This window comes from Physella acuta, unplaced genomic scaffold, assembly GCF_028476545.2.
Source record: "Physella acuta isolate Inbredline_101_S28 unplaced genomic scaffold, ASM2847654v3 ptg000197l, whole genome shotgun sequence".
NCBI lineage: Eukaryota > Metazoa > Mollusca > Gastropoda > Physidae > Physella > Physella acuta.
Genome location: NW_026731716.1, coordinates 412,415 through 436,150, shown reverse-complemented (window position 1 = coordinate 436,150; position 23,736 = coordinate 412,415). Strand labels below are relative to the sequence as shown.

The window sequence follows — 23,736 nt, the reverse complement described above, 5'->3', positions numbered from 1 at the left end:
GTGTGGCGGAGATGTGTTACTAATGAATCTTGTAAAGAAAATATTCAATTATATTAGTAAGCATTTTATGGTTCTTGGGTGGTAAATGTTAAATCATGAGGATAAAAGAAGAAAGAAAGATGACTATTTTTTTTTTAATTACCGGATAGCGATTTAAAATTTTTATTTTTCTTGTTTGGTATGTTTTTTCATACATTATATTCATCTTTCGGAATATTTTAATGAGACTAAATGGTTGCATCAGTCTCTGGGACCATGTCGTTACACTGGGCTCTAGTCTTTAGGACCGCCATGTCGATAGTCTGTAGAACCACATGTCTGTAGCACCCCAACCCAGTAGCCTGTAGGACCCCATATCGCTAGTCTTTAGCCCCCCCCCTACATATTGCTAGCCTGTAGGACCCCAATGTCTGTAGCACCCCCAACCCGGTAGCCTGTAGGACCCCAATGTCTGTAGCACCCCCAACCCGGTAGCCTGTAGGACCCCAATGTCTGTAGGACCCCCAACCCGGTAGCCTGTAGGACCCCCATATCTGTAGCACCCCCAACCCGGTAGCCTGTAGAACCCCAATGTCTGTAGGACCCCCATATCTGTAGCACCCCCTACCCGGTAGCCTGTAGGACCCCAATGTCTGTAGGACCCCCAACCCGGTAGCCTGTAGGACCCCCAAATCTGTAGCACCCCCAACCCGGTAGCCTGTAGGACCCCCATATCTGTAGGACACCCCCCCCCCCATGCCTGTAGGACCCCCATGCTGAACAAATAATTACACCTGACATCAAGCAATACGTTAACCCACCTGACAGGTAATCAGCCGAAGAAAACCTGCTGGTGCCTAAAATAAAAGAATCCCCACAGAACAGATGGAACCACATATACGTGGTAGTGAGCACATTCAACCCCCTAGTTCTGGGAGTCATGCAGCTCCCGTATATGTGCTTTACCATCTCATCTGTATGTCATAAAATGTTCTAGTAGGCATCCAGCTCACATCTATGTGCCATACCACAGTTCTCGAGTCACATATATCACATCTATATGTCATAAACGGAAATCTTACACATCACATATAGTTCTAGGAGAAACGTTGAACACCTGCAACAGTGATGCTATTTATCAACCGAGCAGTTCGCTAGCGGCCATCTGCTGTGTTTAACAGACACCATTACAGCGCGGATGTTTTTATTCTCTCTGCGGGTGGGATACATTTAATGTATTTAAAGTTGGGTTGTTGTTTTTTTTTTAATCTACCATTAAGAGATTTTATTTTTAAATAACCACTGATACAAAAATTTATGTCAAGGTACGTAACTCAAAAAATGTGTGTAATGGTAGGTAACTCCTAGACCGTTAACGACAATGGTGTAAGTGTAAGTTTAAAACGTAAATGCTTTAGTGATGCTGAAGAATGGCCGGTGATTGTTGTACATTTTTTTTTATTTTGAGAATAATGTTTTTTTTTTTTTTAAATTAGGATCATAAATGGCAATAGATTAGCAACAATGGAAACCAGCTATGCACTTAGCCATAGCATCTTAGCTTTCACCAACACGAGTCAGGTACCAATCACACCTGGGTGGACTTGGGGAGTCGAGTCTGGTATAATGGGAACTTGAGCAGTGGTGTGCTCTACTTCTCGACTATTCTGTCCCTTATAGGTGGATGGCCATAAGACTAATTACACATTCCCTTCATATGCTGAGGTCAAAGAAACGTAAACTCTACTTCATCTGCCCGATTTGCTGTCAGGTCCAAAAGAGTTTTTAAAATGTGTGGAAGTAAAACTAAATCATGTAGTGACAGCTAACTTCCAAACCATTAAATCAACCAGTCCTGAGCCCTTATAAAACTAAATCATGTAGTGACAGCTAACATTCAAACCATTAAATAAACTAACCCTGAGCCCTTATAATTAATATATAAAGATTTTTTATTCAGTTAAAGCTTTAGAATATTGGGCCATTCTGCTAAAAAACTAATACTGAAATAACATTAATAGCAACACTCCTGTAAATTAATCAATTTAATAAAATAGATAAAGATAATGAGGTTAATCGATGACAGAACATAAAACTAAGAAACATACTTTATGCAATAGTTAACTTTTTTTTTGTAAAATTAAAGTAGTTCAGAGTTGGATATAATCCAAAAAATATTGTACAGTAAATAATATTCGTTGGATAAAAAAATAAATAATTTGCAATTCTTTAACATTAGGATTATATTTTTTATCATCAGCAGATAGTTTCTGAGTTTTTCAACAGATCAACTACATATGTGGTGACTAAAAACATTTTTTTAAACCACCACAACAAACCAGCAATACGTGTGATATAGTATAGTGATATTGAACTTAGCTTATAAAACAACGCAACAGATTACAGTGATTGAATAATTTCTAGCCAGGATACTGATGCACTTCTCCATAAGAATTAAAAACATAGAATGGAAATGGTTATTATAGATATGTAACTTTTATGCTTTTCTTGATTAAAAAAAAGTAAGCAACATATTTATAATTTGTATAACAAATTACATTACATTTAAACATGATAAAGATATGTTTAATTATTTTAAACATAAGAAAAGCACTAAGGAACAAAGTTTAAATAAAGAACTTAAAAGACAAAAAAAAAAAAAAAAAATTTAAGTTTGTAATATGGCAGTTATCACAAGAATACAATTTTAAAATGTAAACTATATTAAGTGGAATTAAAATGACTATGACTAGCAAACAAAGGCAAAATACAAGATTGTAGATAATTAAGGCATGTTACATGACCACGTGAAGTTGTTCATACATTTAATGTAGGATCAAACATTTAAAACAAATAAAGGCTAACATCAAAGGAAATTATTTTTGGTGTATGCTGTAGAAATAAACAAAAGTAGTACATCTATGAATTCAGCAGTATTTTCTAATTCAATGAGATTCTAGTAAATAAATCTAAAATAAAACAACTATAAAATTTAAAATATTTTTTTAACATTCTATGAGCCGGCTTTGATCAGTTAACAATTTTCAAGGCTGTTTAGCTCACAAGTTTTAAACTGTTTATCGCACACGTTTTAAACTATTAAGCTCACAAGTTTTGAATTGATTAGCTCAAAAGTTTTAAACGGTTTAGCTTAGATGAACTGTAAGCATCCCAATTTATCACATACAATTCTGATAACTTAATAAAGTGTCTTTTCAAAATTTATTTTAACAAGTTTTACTATTTGTTCTTGCACAACAATATCAAAAGTGACAATTTTTCAGTATGATTGTATTAAAACAGAGAAAAGCTTGATAACACAAAGATTAAGATATTTGCTACAATAAATCAATATTTTAAAACTGTATACTACAAATAGATTAAACTTAATTTATCATAACAGCATTAAGGCACAGTTTCAATATAAAAACCTGTTATTCCTGAATAGCTTAAGTATTTTTTTTTCTGCAGTGGCTGAACACAATATAACACCCCACCAGGGTTTTAAAAAAAGAGGTCTTTCATCAAAATCATTTCATAAACAAATCACAATTACTTGCTGCAAAAGATGTTTAGCACAATGACCTGATTTAATTGGCAAAAATATCCCCGATAGGCAGCCAAATATTTTTACAGCTAGTGGAGTGGTAGAGTAGATCCTATAATGACAATAATTTGCTGCAAAAGATGTTTAGCACAATGAACTGATTTAATTAGCAAAAATATCCCCCATAGGCAGCCAAATATTTTTACAGCTAGTGGAGTGGTAGAGTAGATCCTCGCCTTGCCCCTGCTCAGGGCTGAGGAAGTCCCTCTCCACATCATAACTGACCCAGGTGCGCTTTAAGTTCCCTGCCGATGCTGCCTCAACAAACTTGGACCCTTCAGCTGATCCAAAGTACCACAAGGCGTTGACATCATGATGCTCAGCCAAAGATTTTGTCAGGACATTTTTGTCACCTGTCATTATGTTTACAACTCCACCTGGTACATCTGAGGTTTCAAGGATCTGGTCGGAAATTGACAAAAGAGATTCAAATTAAACTATTCAGAAAAGTGCACAAGACATAACAAGTTTACCTGACATGACAAGTGTGCCTGACATGACAGACAATTGTACCTGACATGACAGACAGGTGTACTGGACATGACAGGTGTACTGGACATGACAGACAGGTGTACCTGACATGACAGACAGGTGTACCGGACATGACAGACAGGTGTACCTGACATGACAGACAGGTGTACCGGACATGACAGGTGTACCTGACATGACAGACAGGTGTACCTGACATGACAGACAGGTGTACCGGACATGACAGGTGTACCTGACATGACAGACAGGTGTACCGGACATGACAGGTGTACCTGACATGACAGACAGGTGTACCGGACATGACAGGTGTACCTGACATGACAGAAATGTAGCCTACCTGATGGAAGCTAAGAGCAGCAAGAGGGTATTTCTCACTGGGTACAGCAATCACAGCATTTCCACGGGCTATGGCAGGGGCAATAAGGGAGATAAATCCTAGGAAAGGAAACTTTTCAGGGCACACAATTCCAACAACTCCAACTGGTTCATGTTGTAACACTGTATATCCATAGAAGGGAGTTTCCTGGGATGTAAACAAACAATAAAGTGTATGTGTATGTACATTTTGATGGTAAATATAGATCACAAGACAATTGTAAAAGGTGGTTTTACCTGTAAAGACCCTCCATATTTATCACAATATGCAGCCCAATAGAAGAGCCTCTGTATGGCTGTTTCAACTTCCTGGACAGCCTCACTTTCAGCCTGACCTGTTGAGGCAACCAGAAGTTGGACCAACTCTCTCTGACGAGACTGCAAGTTCTCAGCTATGTAGTACATGATCTGTGCCTTCCCATGACCCTCCTTTCTGCCCCAACTGAAGTTGAAAAGCTATGATAGTTTATTCTTTATGTTTTAAGTTTAAAGTGTTTTGTCTTACAAAAAATGTTCTTAAAAGATGATATACAGAAGATAATGACGATAATGGCAGAAGTTGTTGTACCTGGAAGCTGCCTTGACCGCCACTTCCACAGCATTCCTGATGTCCTTGCGACCCCCATCAGGGACATAGCCCAACACCTCACCCTTGTGGCTGAGTGCAGGGATACTAGCACCAGAGTCTGGCCGCTTCTGTCCCCCACCATAAAACAACTTGTAGGTTTTGTCAATGCTAAAATAAACCATTTTAGATAAATAAGCATTTGAAAATGGACATTTTCCCACCCACAATCATATTCTTATCAGGGTTCCTACACCAAAGTTAACTTGAAATTCCAGGAGAATTCCAGGAGTTTTCCAGGAGAAAAAACCAAAATTCCAGGACATAATTTAACCTATTAAAAAGCAACGACTCAACCCCGCGCTGAATGGGAGTTTGACAGTCCTTAATTAGGAAGTGGTCTTTATAAAATGCTATGAAGCATAGCATTTGTAATTTTTAAAAGTAACTGTTTCTAAACCATTTAGTTTAGTTAAAATAGATTCAATTTTGCACGCCACCCCTCCCATTTATAAATTGTTATTCAAAAAATTGCTATCTCTCCTTTCTCTCCTCCCCCCTTTGGAAAATTTGGTGACACTTTTTACCAGTCACTATCCTGTTACAATTTTTATCTTTGTACTACATAATTGAGGTAGAGAAAAGTTGAATCAGTGTGTAGTCTTGTAGCAGTTTCTTTTCTTAACTTTGACTCTGTATAATTCAATACTTCAGCATAAAATGAGCTTTTTGTAAACAAAAATGTTATCCCTTTTCATCAGCCCCCCCCCCCCCCCACTTATGCCAATGAGTAGTTAAATATATAAATGTGACACTTCTTAAACAACTAAATAACACTGAACAGTTCTTCTTTATTATCCCACCCACCCACCCCCCAAAAAAAAGTAAAATTTCACAACTTTAAAAATATTAGAAAACAATTTCAGCAATAAACTAATTTAAAATGTTAATCAATTATATGTTTGCACTTTTGTTTTCAATTCAATGATTACTGAAATAGTGTGAGTAAATTCACTTAGTAAAATAATTATAAATTAATTCAGATGTTTGCTACTGAGAAACATATTGAGCCTAGCAATCATAGCTATATCCCAGTGTCAAGTGACATAACCCCTCACCAATGTCATCAACGGTACTAACAATGTCAATTGTAAACAAACAGAACAGCTGCAACCATGTCTTGTCTTTTAAAAATGGACATGGCATTGTGATTTAAATGGGAGTCTTAAACAGTAAATAGCCTAACTGTAATTTTAACTTTTTATCATTTGATGAACAAGTAGACCAACCTGAGTAGGTTAGATTTGTCCTACTAAAAATAAACTCTATTTTGGAAACGTCGCGCTTTTTTGACGATTTTTACCCTCCCCCCCTCCTGCCCACTTCGTCACAAAAAGCCAGACCCCCCCACCCCTAAAATGACGTCACACCTCAGCCTACAACCCCTCTCAAAATTGATGTTGATTTTTTCTTAAAACATCGATATTTTCCAAAATCTTGTCAGAACGCCGTCAACATAGAGTATTTTGATCAATTCCTATTACAATTTATTAAAACAGTTTTCTTAAACGGAAATAACGGCTAAAATTCATTTTCTAACATTGCTTTTTATGATGCAAAAGTGTGACGTCCCACCATCTGAACCCCCCCCCCCCCCGCATCACACACCGTCACAAAATTACGGACCCCCCTCCCCCTACGAGTGTGACGTCATTTATGGACGACCCCTAATACTTGAAAAATTTAAAATATTTCAGCCAAAAATAGAATTTCAGATAGTTTTTTTTTTTTTTGCCGGTAGCGTATTTTTTTTCCTCCAGCTAGACACCGTCGCGCGGGGTCAGTTTGAGTTCATCTAAGATTCTAAGCTTACAGTTGGCCTGTAGTACACTGCTGATGACATCACTAGCGGGTCACACAGAGTTCACTTCAGGTACCCAACCAGCGGTCCTCCCTCCCCCACCCTGTCGTGGGAAAGAAACTGAGATGCGGGATGGGAGGGTGGTAGTATTACAACTCGCATGTAAAAATAGAAAGTAGATCTAAAGCCTATCGGACTGTAGATTCAAATGGAGGCGAGCGAGTTGACGAGATTCCTTCCATAATGTTGTTGTCATGGAATAAAAACGTGCTTTTTAGATTTAGACCGTAAAAAAAAATAAAAAATAAAAACTTAAGCCTAAAATTAATTTAGAAATTTTATATTCTTACAATAAATGCTATAAAAGTTGCAAATCCAGAGAACTTGAAAATAATTTGTTGAGTTTAAGGCTACATTTCTATTTATTTTCATCAAGCCTAAGTTATAACCGGATGTTTCACTTTCGTAAGACAAATATTGATTGGCTGTACAGTAACTTAGTAATCGATAACTATTTGTTTACAAAACTTTGCAGATCAAGTTTTTAAATTACAATGCAAATTTAAAACCCCATGACCTAGTTTTCTATTTTTAGCTTACAATGTGTACAATAAAATCTATGGCAGCCTATCCAATAGCAGGATGCCATGTTTATGTCGCCATTACACGTGAAAACCAAATTGTTTTTGCTTTTTTTTTTATTTTTATTTAGTTACCGAAAATATTATAAACATCAAATACATCCAATCTTTAGTAAAGTCCGAAAAAAACCAGACAGGCAGGATTTTATAACCATATTAATTGTAAATACGCTGTGCATGATTTTTTAATGAATTTATACACCTCTCAAATACCTTTGAGACTTTTCTCGCTGGTGTCCATTAGCTGCGCAAAAACTAGATTTTGGCCTAGGCCTACTCGAAATTTCCCATTAAAAAAAAAAAGTCACGCCTATTAAACAGAGCTGCAAACATAGATTCCCGCGGCCTCCTGAAATTCGGCATAATGTTAAATTGGAATGTAAACACAATAGTTCACAACTGGAAGTGGAATCCAGAAATCTCTCACAATGACGCAGTCAAAATGAAATATGAATGAACATCCGAAGAATCAAACTCAATAGCTGACACTTGAATAATCGAAGATCCCGCCAGACGGACCCTTATATAGACCAAGGCTAAATCTAGTTTTAAACCAACATCCGATGTGCGCAGAATTTAAAAAAAACGGAAACTCTAAGCGGCGGCGTAAACAAAATACCGAAAATGCACGAAAAATTCACGAAAAATTCGTTACGCGCGAAAATTCCAGGAGATTTTTCAAAATTCCAGGAGAATTAAGTAGAAATTTTGAAATTCCAGGAGAATTCCAGGACTTTTGGTTTTTTTTCAAATTCCAGGAGAATTCCAGGACATCCTGGAATTTCAGGAGGCCGCGGGAACCCTGTCTTATTTTTAAATAATTTTGATTTAATAAGGGGTAATTAGTGTTATTTTTTCTTGAAGTAATCAAGTACAAGTGATTTGAATTAACTAATTATCAATCAATTACCTGGGCTGATTGTCTTGAGAACCACTGACTTGAGTACCAGGTAATGGATCAGCTTTAACAGTAGCTCCAAATTTCTTCATGTCTACAGTAATATTTGCCCCACTGGGTACATTCAGCCACGATGGCTGCACATACTCGTAGAGGCACTGTGGGGATAAAACAGATACAACTCATAAGCTGGGGAGTTCCGTTTCTTTCAGGTTGGGGCACAAACATAATAGACAAAATATATGATATAAATTAAAAAATATATACTTATAATTAAAGAAATGGAAAATTATGTAAAATGTAATTTTATTTACTTTTCTATTATAATAAAATGAGTAAGTTATAGCCTACTTTTAATGATTTAACAACTGCTAGGGGTAAAAACAATAATTGTTATATGACAGGAAACTTTAAGTGTAACAAAACAAAGAAATGTAGGTCACCTCTTTCCCTCCACTCCTACCAAACCCACTGCTCTTGTTACCACCAACACCAGAGGCTGCGTCAAAAATATTCTGTGTGTTGACCCAAACTGTCGCAACCTGCAGCTGACTGGCTGCCTCTAAGGCCACGCTAATGTTCTCTGTCCACAGGCTAGCAGAGGTACCGTACACGGAGTGGTTAGCCAGGACTAGTCCTTCCTTCACTGTACGAAATGGTACAGCAACTAGGAGAGGTCCACTCACCTGGGGCAAATATAAAAATTGGGTTTGTAACATCAGGAAAAAAATCACATGTGTTTGCGATATAAGAAATTTAAAATCAGTCTATCACTTACAGAGAGAAAATTTAAAAGTATTCTTAAAATAAAGAATTACAAATTAGCATTTTAGTCACTTTGGGAGTAAACATTTTAACCTCAAATTAAAGGGAAAAAAAAACATGCTTTCCTTCACAAATAGGGTGAAAGATTAAACCACCATTTAGCTCTAGAGAATGGAGACAAAAAGTAAGAAAAATTTTGTGAGCATTTGTACTTTTAATAAATTAAGTATTGATACTTTCTATGACTGCACTGGAGTGGCCACAAAAACTGATGACTAGTTTAAATGCTCTGATGAACATTGTAGGTATTAAAGGCCTGTCGGTAAAAAAAAAACCAACTTTAAATTACCTCTTCTAGATATGCCTGAGATGATGTCTGGATCCCTGTGATTAGAGTTGGAGGGAAGTAGTTCTGGTTATTGGGTGCTGAGGCATCTGGTCTGTACACCTTGTAGGTTAAAACAATTTTTAAAAAATTAAATATTTAAAAACAACCGGTCGTGTAAAATAAACTAGCCCACCTTTCCCCAACAAAAAATAAACTTCATGTACAGGTAAACTAGCCCACCTTCCCCCTTGACAAAAATTAAAATGAACACGTAAACTAGCCCACCTTTCCTCCTTCTGACTGGGCACTTTGGACCAGAGCTTCCAACTGAGAGACAACCTGTGGGTCAGTGAGTGGACCCTGGTCATTGTTTTTCTCTAGGTTATCTCCCACTGTTAACTTAGAGATCTTAAGCTCCAGCTTTTTTATCAGAGAGTTGTACACAGGCTCCTGGATTAGTAGTCTTGACCCTGCATGGTTGGACTGTCAGACATAACAGAAATAAACCTAACTAGGGTATGATAGTTATCATTATTACAGTACTTCTCATGTAAGTATTGGTAAATACAAAATACACAAGTAATTGTAGTTTATCTTTTTGTGTGGTATAGTGTTGTAAGAGTGGAATGCCCATTTATATTACCTGGCCATTGTTAAAGAAAGCTGCCTCTGTGATCCCTTCTACAGCACTGTCTAAATCAGCATCTTCAAACACTAAGATAGGGGACCAGCCTGAAAGCTCTAGAGACAGACTTTTACCCAAACCTGCAGTCAAAGTTCTCACTTTTTTACCTGACTATGAAAAAGTTGAATTTTAATTTGTGTAAGCATAAACTTAAAACACTGTGAAAAAAATTAAAACAGAATGTACTTACACTGACAGAACCTGAGAAGGCAACTTTTTTAACCTCAGGATTGGTGATGAGAGCATCAATGGAGGAGCCAGTCACAACATTGAGCACACCTTTTGGCAGCCCAGCCTGGGCACAGACCTGGGCAAACAGCAGGGCACTCAGGCGTGTCTTGGTGGATGGCATCACGACAACAGTGTTTCCCATGGCCAGAGCTGGAGCAGCTCGACTGGCAAGCTGCATCAGAGGGAATGTTCCATCAGGGAGGACAGCCACAACTCCTGTAGACATTGATTAGCATTAGAAAATCATTAAATAACAGAATACAATATGTAGGACTCAAGCTGAAAAAGCCTAATCTGTAAGATAATCCAAATAAAAATATAGACTGTGTCTAGCTCCAAGTTCTTTCACAGAATAAATGTTTAAAATTATTATGGACTAACAGGCTTGCTAAGCAGTTTGTTTTCTATTTACTTGACTTATTAAAAAAAAGTATTTCCTATTTTTTTAAATCATCAGAGTTATTAGCCTTGGGTAAAAAGTCAAGCAAAGAGACCAAAGGAAGAGTGATGTGCACTGACCATATGGCTTCCATCCTATCATTTCTTTATCTCTGAGTTGAGCCCAGCCAGCAAAGTGATAAAACTGTCTTATAATGGCTGGGATATCAACATTCTTTGTCTCCCTTGTTGGCTTCCCAGCATCAATTGCTTCTACAACAGCTATTAAGGACTGGTGCTTCTGGAGGTTTCTGGCGATGCTGAAAATTTAAGAAAATAGTCACAGTTATGATTTAGGGCATATTAAATTTTAATTTTTTATTACAACATATATTTAAAGTATATTTAAACATTTACAAATTATTTTTTATAGAAACAATGAATTTAATTATAATTGTCAATTTATAAACAAAAAAATTCTGTAAACATGTTAAAAACAACCCTTTGAGCCCGCCTCAACATTAGGCATATACCTAATAAACCGGCTTCAACATTAGGCATATATGTCCGAAAAGCCGGTTTTCCGGCCCGATGATCTAGCGTCATATTCCTAGCGGCCGGTATACCGTCTAATTAAATATGATTAGCGGAAGACTGACTAAAACTGCGCATATGTCTTTTGAGTGCGGGATTATGATTTTAAAAATTGATTTTTATGAAAAGTGAAAGTGTTTACATTTCGTAGCAATGCTGCCGGAACAAAAAGCTGAGCCACAGCCGTTGACTTCATCACATAAAGTTGGTGCAAAAGTTGAAGCAAAAGACCGAAATATCAACAAAAGAAGTAGAATGACTGCATCTCAGGCAATACAACTACTTATTGATTCTGATGAAGAAGATAATATTCCTGGTCTATATTGTGATCATAGTGACGTTGAATTTGAGACTGAACACAGTGACATTGAAATTGACAGTGACAATGAAACTGTTCAAGTACGTTCTGATGCATGTGGTGTCAAGGACAAAGACTTGCCGAAATGAAAAAAAAATGATTACCGGTGCAAAACATGCGAAGTTTTTCTTTGCATCGGGTCCGGCAGTGGTAACTGTTTTGTAAGTTATCACACAAAAGTGGACCTCTGGCGTTGAACTAGTATGGCCAAGTATCAGTAATAATAAAACAATTACTAAATTTAAATTGATTTCTTCTATGTTCTATCAAAACAATAATTATGTGTTCGTTTTATATACATTGTTCTGCTCAAACATTGTAAAAAAATAAAGATTTTCAGAATATTGCTGCATTGTTGTTTGATCCTGAGTCTGGATACCAAATTTGGCTTGATTATCTCAAACGGTTCAAAAGTTATAGGCAAAGTTAGAAGCAGATAAGTGAAAATTGGTTTGGGCCTGGGAGCTCAGGAAATGGGAGAAATTAGGCCAGGGAGGCCAGGGCTCAAAGGGTTAAAAACAAATAAAATATAGGTTTTGCTGTTTCATTGTCTTAATTCACATTAGTAAAATGGAAAAGTTATATTAATGGTAATTAGATAGGGGCTGCACGGCCGGATGGTAGAGCTTACGAGTGCTAATCTGAAAGTCTAAAGTTTGGATCCCCGGATAGAGTCTGTAGGACATTCTTTAGTCCACCTAGCTATGATGGGTACTTGATTCAATTTGGGAAAAAACAGCGACTGGGCTTAGAGCTGACCACACTAGCCTCATGTAGGCAGAGATCATTGAAACAGATGAACTCTACTTCATCTGCCCCATGTGTCTTGTGCACGCAAAGATGGTGAATTAGATTGGTAGCGTTATTTTAAAGATACCTGTAAAGGTAACGGGATCTGACATCTGGTGAGAGAGAACTCCATGTACTGAAAGCTTGTGAACTAGAACTTACAGCTTCATAAATATCACTGCTTGTGGCTTCTAGAGTAACAGCCAGTATCTCACCTACCGATTAAAAGACATTTTTAGGGCTTCAAACTTCTTACCTTTTAATTAAATATTCTACAAGATTATAATTTATTTTATATAATTTCCACAAATTGTAGTATAAAAAAGTAATAAATATTAATGAACTAGCCTAACAGTTTACTTTTAAATGTGTTAATACAATAATAGCATCAATAATGAATTAACTAGAATCTAGATATCTTTGATTTAATGACAAATTCAGATAAACATTCAGATAAACATACCAGTAGGTTTTCTAGATTCTACTGTCTGTCTGACCTCAGGATGTACCCACTGACCATTAATAAAATGTCCTAAAGTTTTGTTATTAGCCTCCAACCATTTCTGAAAAAGAAAAGTTTGATTTTACACTTAAACTCTGGTGGGGCTGGGTGATGGATCAGACTTTTGTAACATAAGTGTAATTCATTAAGGTTAAGTGATGATAAACTTGAAATTTAAACTTTATTGTAACAGTTACTTCAAAATTTTATTTTGGTTAATATTTACTATTGTAATTCAGTTTACTTAAGTTTTATGGCTTTAAATTTTCAGGGGAGGGGGCGGACACTGGTAAAGTATATTTTCTATATAAATTCTATTTAGACGTACTTCAAGGGGGCAAGAGTTGCCTGAAAGAAACTCTGAATGGGACTTTTGTCAAGTTTGAGCTTAAGTGCAACATTTAGGGGTATGACTACGACTACATTTAGTATGAATGTGCAGTAACTACATGTAGATCAAGGTTAAAGTTAAATCGGGTGAAAATGCCGGTTCTGGATAAAAATACGTTTTCAATGAAATTTTTCCTTTTCTGGTTAAATTTGAAGATGAGGTGGTGATTTTGGTTTTGGTTTAGAGAAAATGACTACACTATCAACATAGCATAGGTTGTTGCTTGACCTACTTTTTTTTACCATCATCATGGTAATGATGGCTGCTGAAAATGACGATAACGTGATTCTGTTTTTTTAACAATGTTCCATGGTCATTTCAGAAATATATACTTAAAATCTTTATTTTTGCGTAATATTCAATGATACCAGTCTTGTTTTAACAATGGACAATTAGTGTTTGATGCTAACTTGCCATTTGTAAAATTTTTTTGTCTAATCGCTGAGATTATCGAGCAGAACATAATATTAATAATAACTGCTGTACTTAAATCTTGATATTGGTCTACTAAACTGGTATTAAATTAAAGGTAAATAAGCCTAAATGTTTAATAATGTATGTAGGCCCCCAGTTATTAATAAGTAAATTCATCATGAACAATAATGAAGTTTAAAATCTTAGGCGACACCCTAACCCAGCGCACGTCGACGCTAACGGGCCATTTGCCATTTATCTACCTACTACTTATATCATTATATCTACTACCTAGTTGTTATGTAAATCAAGAGTAAATGTATGCACTAAGTCACTAAGTAATGGTGACTATTATATATTTATATATTAGGCCTATATACTTTATACTATATAATATAAATTAAATATATATAGTATATTTAAGTATAGTAAGTATAGGCCTATGTAGTAATAGTATGTAGTAGGTTAAGTAGGTAGATTCTAGATACTAGATGATATTTCGAGTCGACCCTTTGAATCCCGGTCAGAACGACCCCCCGAAAAAATTTTACCGCCCCCCCCCCCCCACGAACGAAATGAAATTTATTTAATTTATATAGAAAATATATACTTTTAACAGTGTCCGCCCCCCCCCCCCCGAAAATTTCAAGTGCCCCCCCCCCCCCCCGGAGAAAAAAGTCTGGAAGAAACACCTGTAGATAAGATTAGGGTAATCTATCGTTTTGGGTACGTAAAATCGCCTGCGGCTATTAATGTACGAAAACGTTACCTCATTGTCAAGGCTGTAATAGAAGTATATTGTGATATGTTTGTGTCAAATATTATAGATAAATGAATAATAAACCTAAATCAATGGCTAAATATATTAATATAGGCCAGAAATTAACTTTAAACATCAGTGTCTGCAAGCAAAATTTGCTATATAAACAGCAGCCATTTGTAAAATAGAGTGACTTCCGCCTGAATCTCGCACTTTAAGTCTATAAAAATAAAACTTTAACCAGATGGCTGCTATAGTAAATGAGCATGGTTGCATCTGTTGGAAACATCGCTGGTGTTCATTTATTACTGAAAAGTTTTAATTCAATTGTTTAAAAACAGGTACATAAATGAAACATTTTTGTATTTTTCAAAACATAAATCCTCCTCAAAATGTGAAATAATTATTAAAATGTAAGGAGTCACCTGTTTTTCACATTACTAGTCGCGGGCGATTTTACGTACCCAAAGCCCAAAGCCAAAACGATTTACCAAGATTAGATAATAGATAGATACGTACCAAAGCAACTGATTCGCCATCTAATGCAGAACCATAAACGAGATCCTCAAAAATCAATTCCACATTACCACCGACTATTGCTCCTGCCATTTTAACAATCTGGATCTAGAATCTATTGTTTTATTATATTTAGATTAGATCTAAGCTTGGGCTAGTTGAGTGCATATGCATGTAGATCTAGATAATCTAGAGGACAAAGGTCAAAGTTAAAAGTATTAAAAAAATCTTTAATTTCAAAAGAGTTACAAAATATCTAATGTTATCTACTTTTTCGAGCAGAAGAGTCTAGAATCTCCAAGGAAAACTTTTACTGATTATCAGAGAAACATTAGATTTTTTTCTATTTCTCTATTCATTAATAGATTAACTGTAGTCGATCTAAATATAATCAGTTATAGACTATCTTATATCCATAATGAACAGTGAATTATTTGATTCTGAAAAGAAAGAAGAAGAAATAGCCAATACATTTTTAAAGCAACTTCTTTTAAGCAAGGTGGGTAAAAAGTAAAAAGTAAAAAATCAACGCTTGCTTGCAGCTTGCTTCAGATTCGAAGTTGATTCATTGATGTTTAGTTGCTTGCCTTGGCTTTGGGCTAGGCTTTTCATAGTTTTTAGTCTACTCAACTCTAAACACTCCAGTACTAGATCTAGAATTCTAGATCTGGCTAGAATATTGAATAGGCCCTCTCATTCTCTAATAAATAGTTGAATAGGGGCCTACTCAGTTAAACTCCATTTAAGCGTATTTTATTCACGTTCACCTCCAGTTGAGCGTATTTTATTATAAATATAATATATAATATAGGCCTAAATGTATTTTATTTTGTATGAATGTGATTTTTAATTAGAAAAGGTTAAATAAAACCATTAAAAAAATAAAAAGCATTAGGACACTTCCAATATTCAATATATATAATATTGAATATTATTAATATTAAATATCCTTACACGGTCGCAGGTTCACCTTGAGTTCACATTGACTTTATTAATTATCAGCATACGTCATAGCTCGGGCAATAGCTGTTTGAAATTGTGTTGGTCTCAGTTTTGGGGTCATTGTAAGTTCTTAAATGTTTATCTATAGTATCATGCCTAGGAGATACTTGTGACAATACAAACTTAGCCTAACCACCTTGCGATTGTGAGGTACGTTTATGTACTTCACAAATTGCCATGAAAATCCTAACTGACACGAACATAGCACATTCAATATTCTAAATTTGTATTTTTCTCAAGTTTTGACAAAAGTAAATTATCAAAATCTAAAACGAAGTCAGTCTCTTTGTTTTTTATTCATTTGTTAAAACAAAAATAAAATACAAAAAATAAATTGTGTTTACCTAATGTTTTTGGTGTTTTCGGTTATTATAATAAAATACGCTCAACTGGAGGTAAACGAGAAGCGGAGAATAAAATACGCTAAACTGGAGTTTTACCTAAAAATCTAGTCCTAGTTTATTTACTTACATGCAGTTCATGCAGGCTTTTTTGTTTACGCCGCCAGCTTCATGCATATTAATTAATAATTATTAATAAATAGGCCTATTAATAATTTTTTACTTAGGCCCATCTAGTACTTACATAAATTACTACTATAGGGTCTCGAGTCTTGGGGGTCGTTTATATAGGTGCTGGACGAGTTGGGTTCAGTCATTATTGTTGACATGGATAAAAAATATTTTACCATCAAAGGGGCCATACAAATAATTAAAAAAAATAAAATTAAGCCTGAAAATAATTCAGGAATTAATTTTTTTTTTAAGTTGCAAATTCAAAGAACTAGAAAATGATTTTTGAGTTTAAGGCTACATTTCTAATTATTTTCATCAAGCCTAAGTCATAACCTGAAGTTTTACACTTCAAAAGACAAACATTGACTGGCTGTACAGTATAGTAACTCCATGATCGATCTTCTGAAAACCCCCACGTCATTTTGATTTTAATATGGGGGGGAGGACTGTGACATTCCGCTAAAGCATTTAAAAGAAAAGTAATGTTTTAAACTGAATTTTAGCCATTTTCTCTTAGCATTTTTGAAATTTTTTTTTTTTTTTTTACGGGTTTGAAGTCAATTTCTTATTTTCATGTTTACATTTCAGGAAAACAAAACTGCTACAGAAACTCAGAATGGAGGAATACCCACGATAACAATTAAACCAAAGCCAGGTTTGCTATAATGTTTATCTATATGCTGTATAAAAGAAACTGTGTGGCCCAGAGATAGAGTGCTGGATTGCTAACTCGAAAGTCTTGAGTTTGAACCTTAGGTCAAATCAGTAGAATGTCTCTGAGTCCATCCAGTGCATACTGGAAGATATCCACTAGATTGGCTAATAATCTAGATCAGGAATCTACAAACTACGGCCCGCGGGTCATATGCGGCCCGCGAGGTCCTCTCATCCAGCCAGCGGAGATCTTTTTGTCCACAGAAAAAACTTTTGTTGGTAATGGCTGAGAAATTTGCCCAGATTTCTAATTTCTTTCAATTAAAAATTCTTTGTATCTGACTCATCTGTGTTGATCATATACTTTAATGCTAGAAATATAACATTTCAAATTAATGCCATGTTTTTTAAATTTATATTTTCAGGGTCGTGTATGAAAACAAGAACAGATAAATGTGAAAAGGTGTTTATAAATATCTGTCATTCTGAGAATGTAAGTCATCTATTAAACGTATCATTGTTCCATACATAATCCTTTGTTGGTAAACTTCACAATATTAATTTCCTCCACCAAACAATATATTACTAAATATTTATAGGATTACTCAAGTGATACCACAGGATTGATTATCAAAGAAACTGCAAAAATTACCTTTGATTTTTTTCTTCGAAGATTTTTAGCATTAATGCTGCACTGTTTTTTTAGTTCATTTTTAATTTTCATATAGCCTAATAATTACTAATGAATTGCTAGTAATTGTTTAAAAACATGTCTAGACACAAATGCTTGAGAGACGCTTGCCTGAATGCTAGCCCCAAGGCCATTTTGCCAGAATGTAACTAGTAACACTTGAATCCATTGTCGGATTTGGGCAAACTAAAACAAACTGAAGTTTGGAGTCTGTTTTGTTTTGTCAGGTGCCTGAACCTAAAGACCTGACAGAGGATGAGTTGCTCAAAGTTTTGGAGTCTGAAGACCCAACCCATTTTAGGATACCAATGAGTATTGGAGAACCTCATGCTGAGCTAGATAAATGTAAGAGATATTTTAGTACTGCTTTTAAATTTTCATAAATTTTCTTTTCTGTTTATTTCTTGCTATATTTCTTAATTTTGTTGTAAACTAAAACATAAAGTCTATGTAGGAGTTTAATACTTTCAAGTGTTACTATGAATAGGGAATATAAGTAGTAAGCAGTTATTTTTATTATTATGCCTGTAGGAAATGTAAATTGATCAATACAATAAAAAATAAAGATCATATTTAATTATTTTATAGTAAATTACTATTAATGATTTCTGAGAGTAATAATTTTGTTATCTTGGTGAAGATTGTAGAGTGTATGTTCTATTCACCCTACTCGCCATGTTTCACATCTCACCCTAGTTCCTATGCTAAACATCTCTCCCTAGTTGCCATCTCACTTATTTCTGAGATACTTATTACTTATCTTAGCTACCATATACTATACACCTAACATGACCTTGTGATTCTACAAACAGCTGGAGGGGGCTGTACAGTGTATGATGTTGTGATCCACCCAAATTTCATGAAGAAGATTGACAAGAGCCAGCTGTTTAAAACATTTTTCCTAACCTTGATGTGTGAGGGGATAGAGAGTAAATATGATATTTTACTCAAAAGAGGTAGGAAAAACAAGAAAGTTTTTTCTTAATTTTTTATTTCGTTTATAAATTACCTTAAGATTTAATTGCCTAAACTGATTGATTTTAAATCTGCCTTAAATGTATTTTATAGTTTGAATGCATCTATGTTATGTACCTAAATTGTTTAATAGCACTTCTTATAATGTACTGTGTCTCGCAACTTTATTGTATTATTATATCAACAAATTTTTCTGGATTTTCTAGACTGGATTTTTCTGAAGAATAGAAAGTGTATTGGCAAGCTGGCGGAACAACAAATTAGAACAAAATCTAAACCACTTATAATGGATATGGATGGGTATTTTTGTTTATTGACTCCTATATAAAAATTATTATAATTAAATATATGATAAATGTATTACTTTATTTTGCCTTTAAGTAATTGAGTGAAAAAATGTATTTAGTACTCTTATTAAAAGAGAAGCTGAATTTAAAACTAACGTAATATTACAATGTATCCACTAATGACAGTAATGAAATCACCTAACACCATGTTTCAACCTCCCTTAATTTCAGCACTGAAGGATACCAGCTCCCCACTCAGCAACCAGAAAAAAGAAATTTGATTGAGGAAATGAAACAGCAAGAACAAGAACTACAGAAAAAGTATTTTCATTAAAAATTTATTAAAGTATATTATTATGGTTAATACTTTTTAGGCCAAGGTTTAACATGTTAAACCATCTTTGGTAGCTTAATCTATAATAATAGTTTTGCTGTCTGTCTATGTATCTATCTATCTGTCAAGAACGCTTCTACTATAGAGAAAACACAAGCAGAGTAAAAACATGCATAGTAGTTCGAAAAACGAAACGTGACGTCACATGGAGCATATAGTAAGAAATAGTCTCAAGCCGGAAAAGTACACACTGTAATATGAAGTCATTGATTCTCGAGTAAACAATGAATTAAAAGCGAATTTTGTCTAATCTTAAAAGTGGTTTGCGTGAAGAGTTTCTTTCATGCAACTCTTCTGATAAGGGCGAATTCCCCCCCCCCCCCCCTCAAAATAAATGACATCATCTGTACTCTAAAATAAAACACTGACATTACGGCCTAATTAATGTGTCTAATCTTCTAATCTTAGAAGTGGTTTGCATGGAGTTTCTTTTCATGCATCTCTTCGGGTAGGGGCAAACCTATATATATAGAAAATATATACTTTTACCAGTGTCCGCCTCTCCTGCCCCGGAGAATTTTATTGATTCAAGTGCCCCACCCCTGGAAAAAAGTCTGAAAGAAACACTGCGTGAGTGAGGTTTATCGGCAAAAAGTAGTAAACGGGTTTATCTTATAGAAGTAGTCTCTACCTTTAATCTGTATGATCTACAAATGTGACCAGTATTTCTTTCAGATATTTTCCTACCCGGGGGAGGGGGGTACTGGAAATTTTCTGAAGGGGTGGTTTAAATTTTCTATATAAATTCTGTTGTCATAGTGGGCCGTAGACTTTCTTTGGGGGGCTCTGCCCCCCCACCCCACCCCCTCACTCTCCCGAAGAGTTGCCTGAAAGAAACTCTGAATGCGATTTTTGTCAAGTTTGAGCTTAGGTTCAAGGTTTAGGGGTTTGACCACAATTATATTTAATATGGATGTGCAGTAACTACGTGCCGATTCTTGATAAAAATGGCATTGTTTGTTTCCGGTTAATCTGGAAGTTGAGGTGGTGGTTTTGGTTTAGAGAAAAAGACAACACTATCAACCTAGTGCCCGTTGTATCTCTCCCTCAACCGGCCATTTATCTCGTGTTCTATATAATTTCAGTGCCCAAAAAATTGTCTATACCAGTATAATACTTTACTGTCAGTCTCACTGCATAAATGTTTTAGTTATTATCAGTAAATGGCCTTAAAATTTTCCATATCATGAGTTTAGGTGACTTAACTATGAATTCAGTACCTTTTGTAAGATAAATTACTGTAATTTTTCTAGAGCACCTGAGCCCAGTTTTACAATCGTCCAAGAGCCTCCAGAAGGACACCCTGATTTTTTGGTGGCTGAAATTTCACTCCCTAATATTGTAAGAAACTTTTCATACATATATTTTAGAAAGTATTACTTGTTTATTTTCCTGATTGAATCATATTAATTTTAATTTTTTAATTTTCCATAGAAAACTGCCCAGTCTTTGACCCTGAATGTTGGGGAAGACAGACTCATGTTGACCACAAGATCACATGTTTATTACCTTGATATTTTCCTGCCTTTTGATTTGCTATTTGATGAATGTGGTGCCCAGTTTGATAGAAATTGTAAGGTAAAAACAAAGTTTTTGAAATCTCCATCTAGTTTAATTAACATCTTGAGAAAATTATTTTATCTTATGAATTGAAATAAACTTCCTTCAATGTTTTGTAGTAACAAACAAAGTACTGAAACCAAACAATGACTTAACTCTTTAAGACTGTAATGAAGCTCCCAGCGAACGACTGGCCATGTGTAACGAACTCTCCTAGTATCCAAAAATTTTTTCTCTATTTAATTAGTTGTTTATCCGAATCCAAGTTTTTAATTGTAAATCTAGGTCATGATATCGCTAGAGCTCCCAGTTTTTGTTGTATTTACTAGTTGCTGTTTTCTTGTTGGGGTTGATTTTGTATTTTATAGAGTTTGTTTTTGTAAAACCACTCACAAAATGGCATTTTTTTAACGCTGTAGAGCGCCTTCAACAGCCACGTCTAAACGCTTACATCTTCACGTTATAAAATTAACCAAATTAAAGTATTTATGCTAATTGTAATCCAATCCTTAATTTTTGTTGAAAAATGGACAAACTTTCATTTTCTATAAATAAGAACTCATGAAAATAATTCTTATCATATATTTTACGACACAAGCATATTTTTTGCCTGAAAATACCAACTCTTTATTTTTTCTTCTTTAAAACTATGTAGTTATCTTTCTTCAATAAATAAAAAATTATTTAAATTCAATGTGCAGGTTTTAAATCAACAGGTAAAAAGATACATGAGTCATTTTTGCCGCAGTGGTAATGACAAAAATGGAGTTAAAAATTTTTTTTTCGTTAAACATTTAAATAATTACGGGCTTAAAGAATCAACACAGGATGTTTCTTATAGTTTTAGAATGACATTTAATGTTTGTTATTGTACAATGCCATTAGATTCTCCCTCATTTACTTTTCACTAACACTGCATTTACACTTATGACATGTATACTATACATTTCTAGAACACAAAGTCCCGCCAAAAGTTAATTTTATCTGGAAACATTTTCTCCACAGAACATGTATACTTTTGTGTTCACACTTATAGAAATATGTTGTAGAACATTTTATAAAACAATCATGGCCTTTGGCTTGGAGCATTTCCTGTATAAGCCTAGATAATTGAAAGAAAGAGAAATCAATGAAAAAAAGTATATATTTTCTATATAGATTCTATTTTGTTCAAAGGCAGTAGACGTGCTGCTGAAGGGGAGGGGGGGGGGGGGGCTTCCTGGCCTTCTAGTGGGCCTATGGATTTATTCCTCTATCAGATGGATAATGTGTTAATACACTTTAAACATAATATGGGGCAAGGAAAATTGAAGAATAATTTGCAACAATAAATTTAGTTAAATTACATTTTTTTAATGCATTAGACAATTTTCATTATACTGTGTTTAAGATTTAATTAAAGAAATAATAAGTAATTACAAGAAGTTATAAATTTTGTAGGTGTGTGCTCATAAGCTCAAGATCAGTTAATTTTGCAATCAGCTGCGAGCTAGGAATTAGGATGCGCATGCACGCTCATCTGAAAAATTGGAACATGTCTGATGTTTTAGCTCACTGAGCAAAAACAAAAACTTAACCCACAACATAAAAAGGGACATGGTTTTGTGCCCATCAACTCAGAAGATGTTCCACATACCCATAACAATTTTAGTACACACAGTTTACATGTCGTAAGTGTAAACACTGTGTAATAAAGACACTAATTTTACCCTATAAGATTCTCAATCATTAATTTTTTTTTTTTAACTTATAAATATGTTAATTTTCCAATTAGATTCTCAATCCTTTATCTTATCACTAATGAATATGTTGATTTTTCCGATTAGCTTTTTAATGGTTTATATTTCCTCTAATGAAGATGTTAATTTTTCCTATTAGATTCTCACAGTAACCATGCCAGTAAAACCACTAGCAGAGAGATGATGCATTGTGGGTCTGATTCTGTCAAGCATTTATCAAGATAATTTTGTACATTTTCAACCAGTTTTCACTGTGTTCATAACCCTGTGAAACAATAAAATATTTAAATAAAAAATTTTATTTTTTATTTTTTTTAATTAAACATGGTTACCAGCATAGGATGCTTTGTAATTCAGCTTTTAATATTATAACTGTGCTTATTTGTGTAGCATATTTTGTTTTTAAGTCTAAAAGTTCAGTAACATCACAAGGATTTGATTCAATTACAAAGCTGAAACTAATATTGAAAGAAAGGTAGTTAAACCTAAATTTTAATGCACAATGCAAAACATACAAAATGCGAATTTATTTATGGTTAACTTCAAATCTCAAATTGTAATAAATAGTCCTATTTATAAACACAGTATTCTGTTTATAAATGACTGGTGAAGTAATGTGGAAATGGATTTTAATGGCACCCTAGCAGAGTGTTTTAAATTTTAGCTTTAAGCAGAGTTTCTTCCAGGCATCTCTTCGGGGGGGCGAAGCCCCCCCGAAAAAATTTTACCGCCCCCCCGAACGAAATGAAATTTATATAATTTATATAGAAAATATATACTTTTAACAGTGTCC

At 34.7% G+C, this 23,736-nt stretch overlaps 2 protein-coding genes across 2 annotated transcripts; one reads left to right on the top strand and one right to left on the bottom strand.

The window, feature by feature from the left end:
• Nucleotides 1-1,939: 1,939 nt before the first annotated feature.
• LOC131936994 (aldehyde dehydrogenase family 16 member A1) lies at nt 1,940-15,272 on the bottom strand. Its single transcript, XM_059294168.1, has 14 exons — nt 15,130-15,272; nt 13,007-13,106; nt 12,632-12,758; nt 10,944-11,122; nt 10,384-10,640; nt 10,152-10,304; nt 9,794-9,991; nt 9,530-9,628; nt 8,859-9,101; nt 8,428-8,573; nt 5,019-5,186; nt 4,688-4,892; nt 4,413-4,598; nt 1,940-3,988 (listed from the first exon to the last, which is right to left on the bottom strand). Exons 1-14 carry the CDS (start codon nt 15,217-15,219, stop codon nt 3,689-3,691), a joined length of 2,451 nt encoding a protein of 816 aa, XP_059150151.1. The 5' UTR covers nt 15,220-15,272; the 3' UTR covers nt 1,940-3,688.
• Nucleotides 15,273-15,403: 131 nt separating this feature from the next.
• On the top strand, nt 15,404-23,219 carry LOC131936993 (PIH1 domain-containing protein 1). The gene is made up of 10 exons (XM_059294167.1): nt 15,404-15,625; nt 17,232-17,298; nt 17,723-17,790; nt 18,216-18,333; nt 18,801-18,944; nt 19,170-19,263; nt 19,482-19,571; nt 20,898-20,985; nt 21,079-21,222; nt 23,083-23,219. The coding sequence occupies exons 1-10, from the start codon at nt 15,545-15,547 to the stop codon at nt 23,125-23,127; spliced, it is 939 nt and encodes a 312-aa protein (XP_059150150.1). The 5' UTR covers nt 15,404-15,544; the 3' UTR covers nt 23,128-23,219.
• Nucleotides 23,220-23,736: the final 517 nt, after the last annotated feature.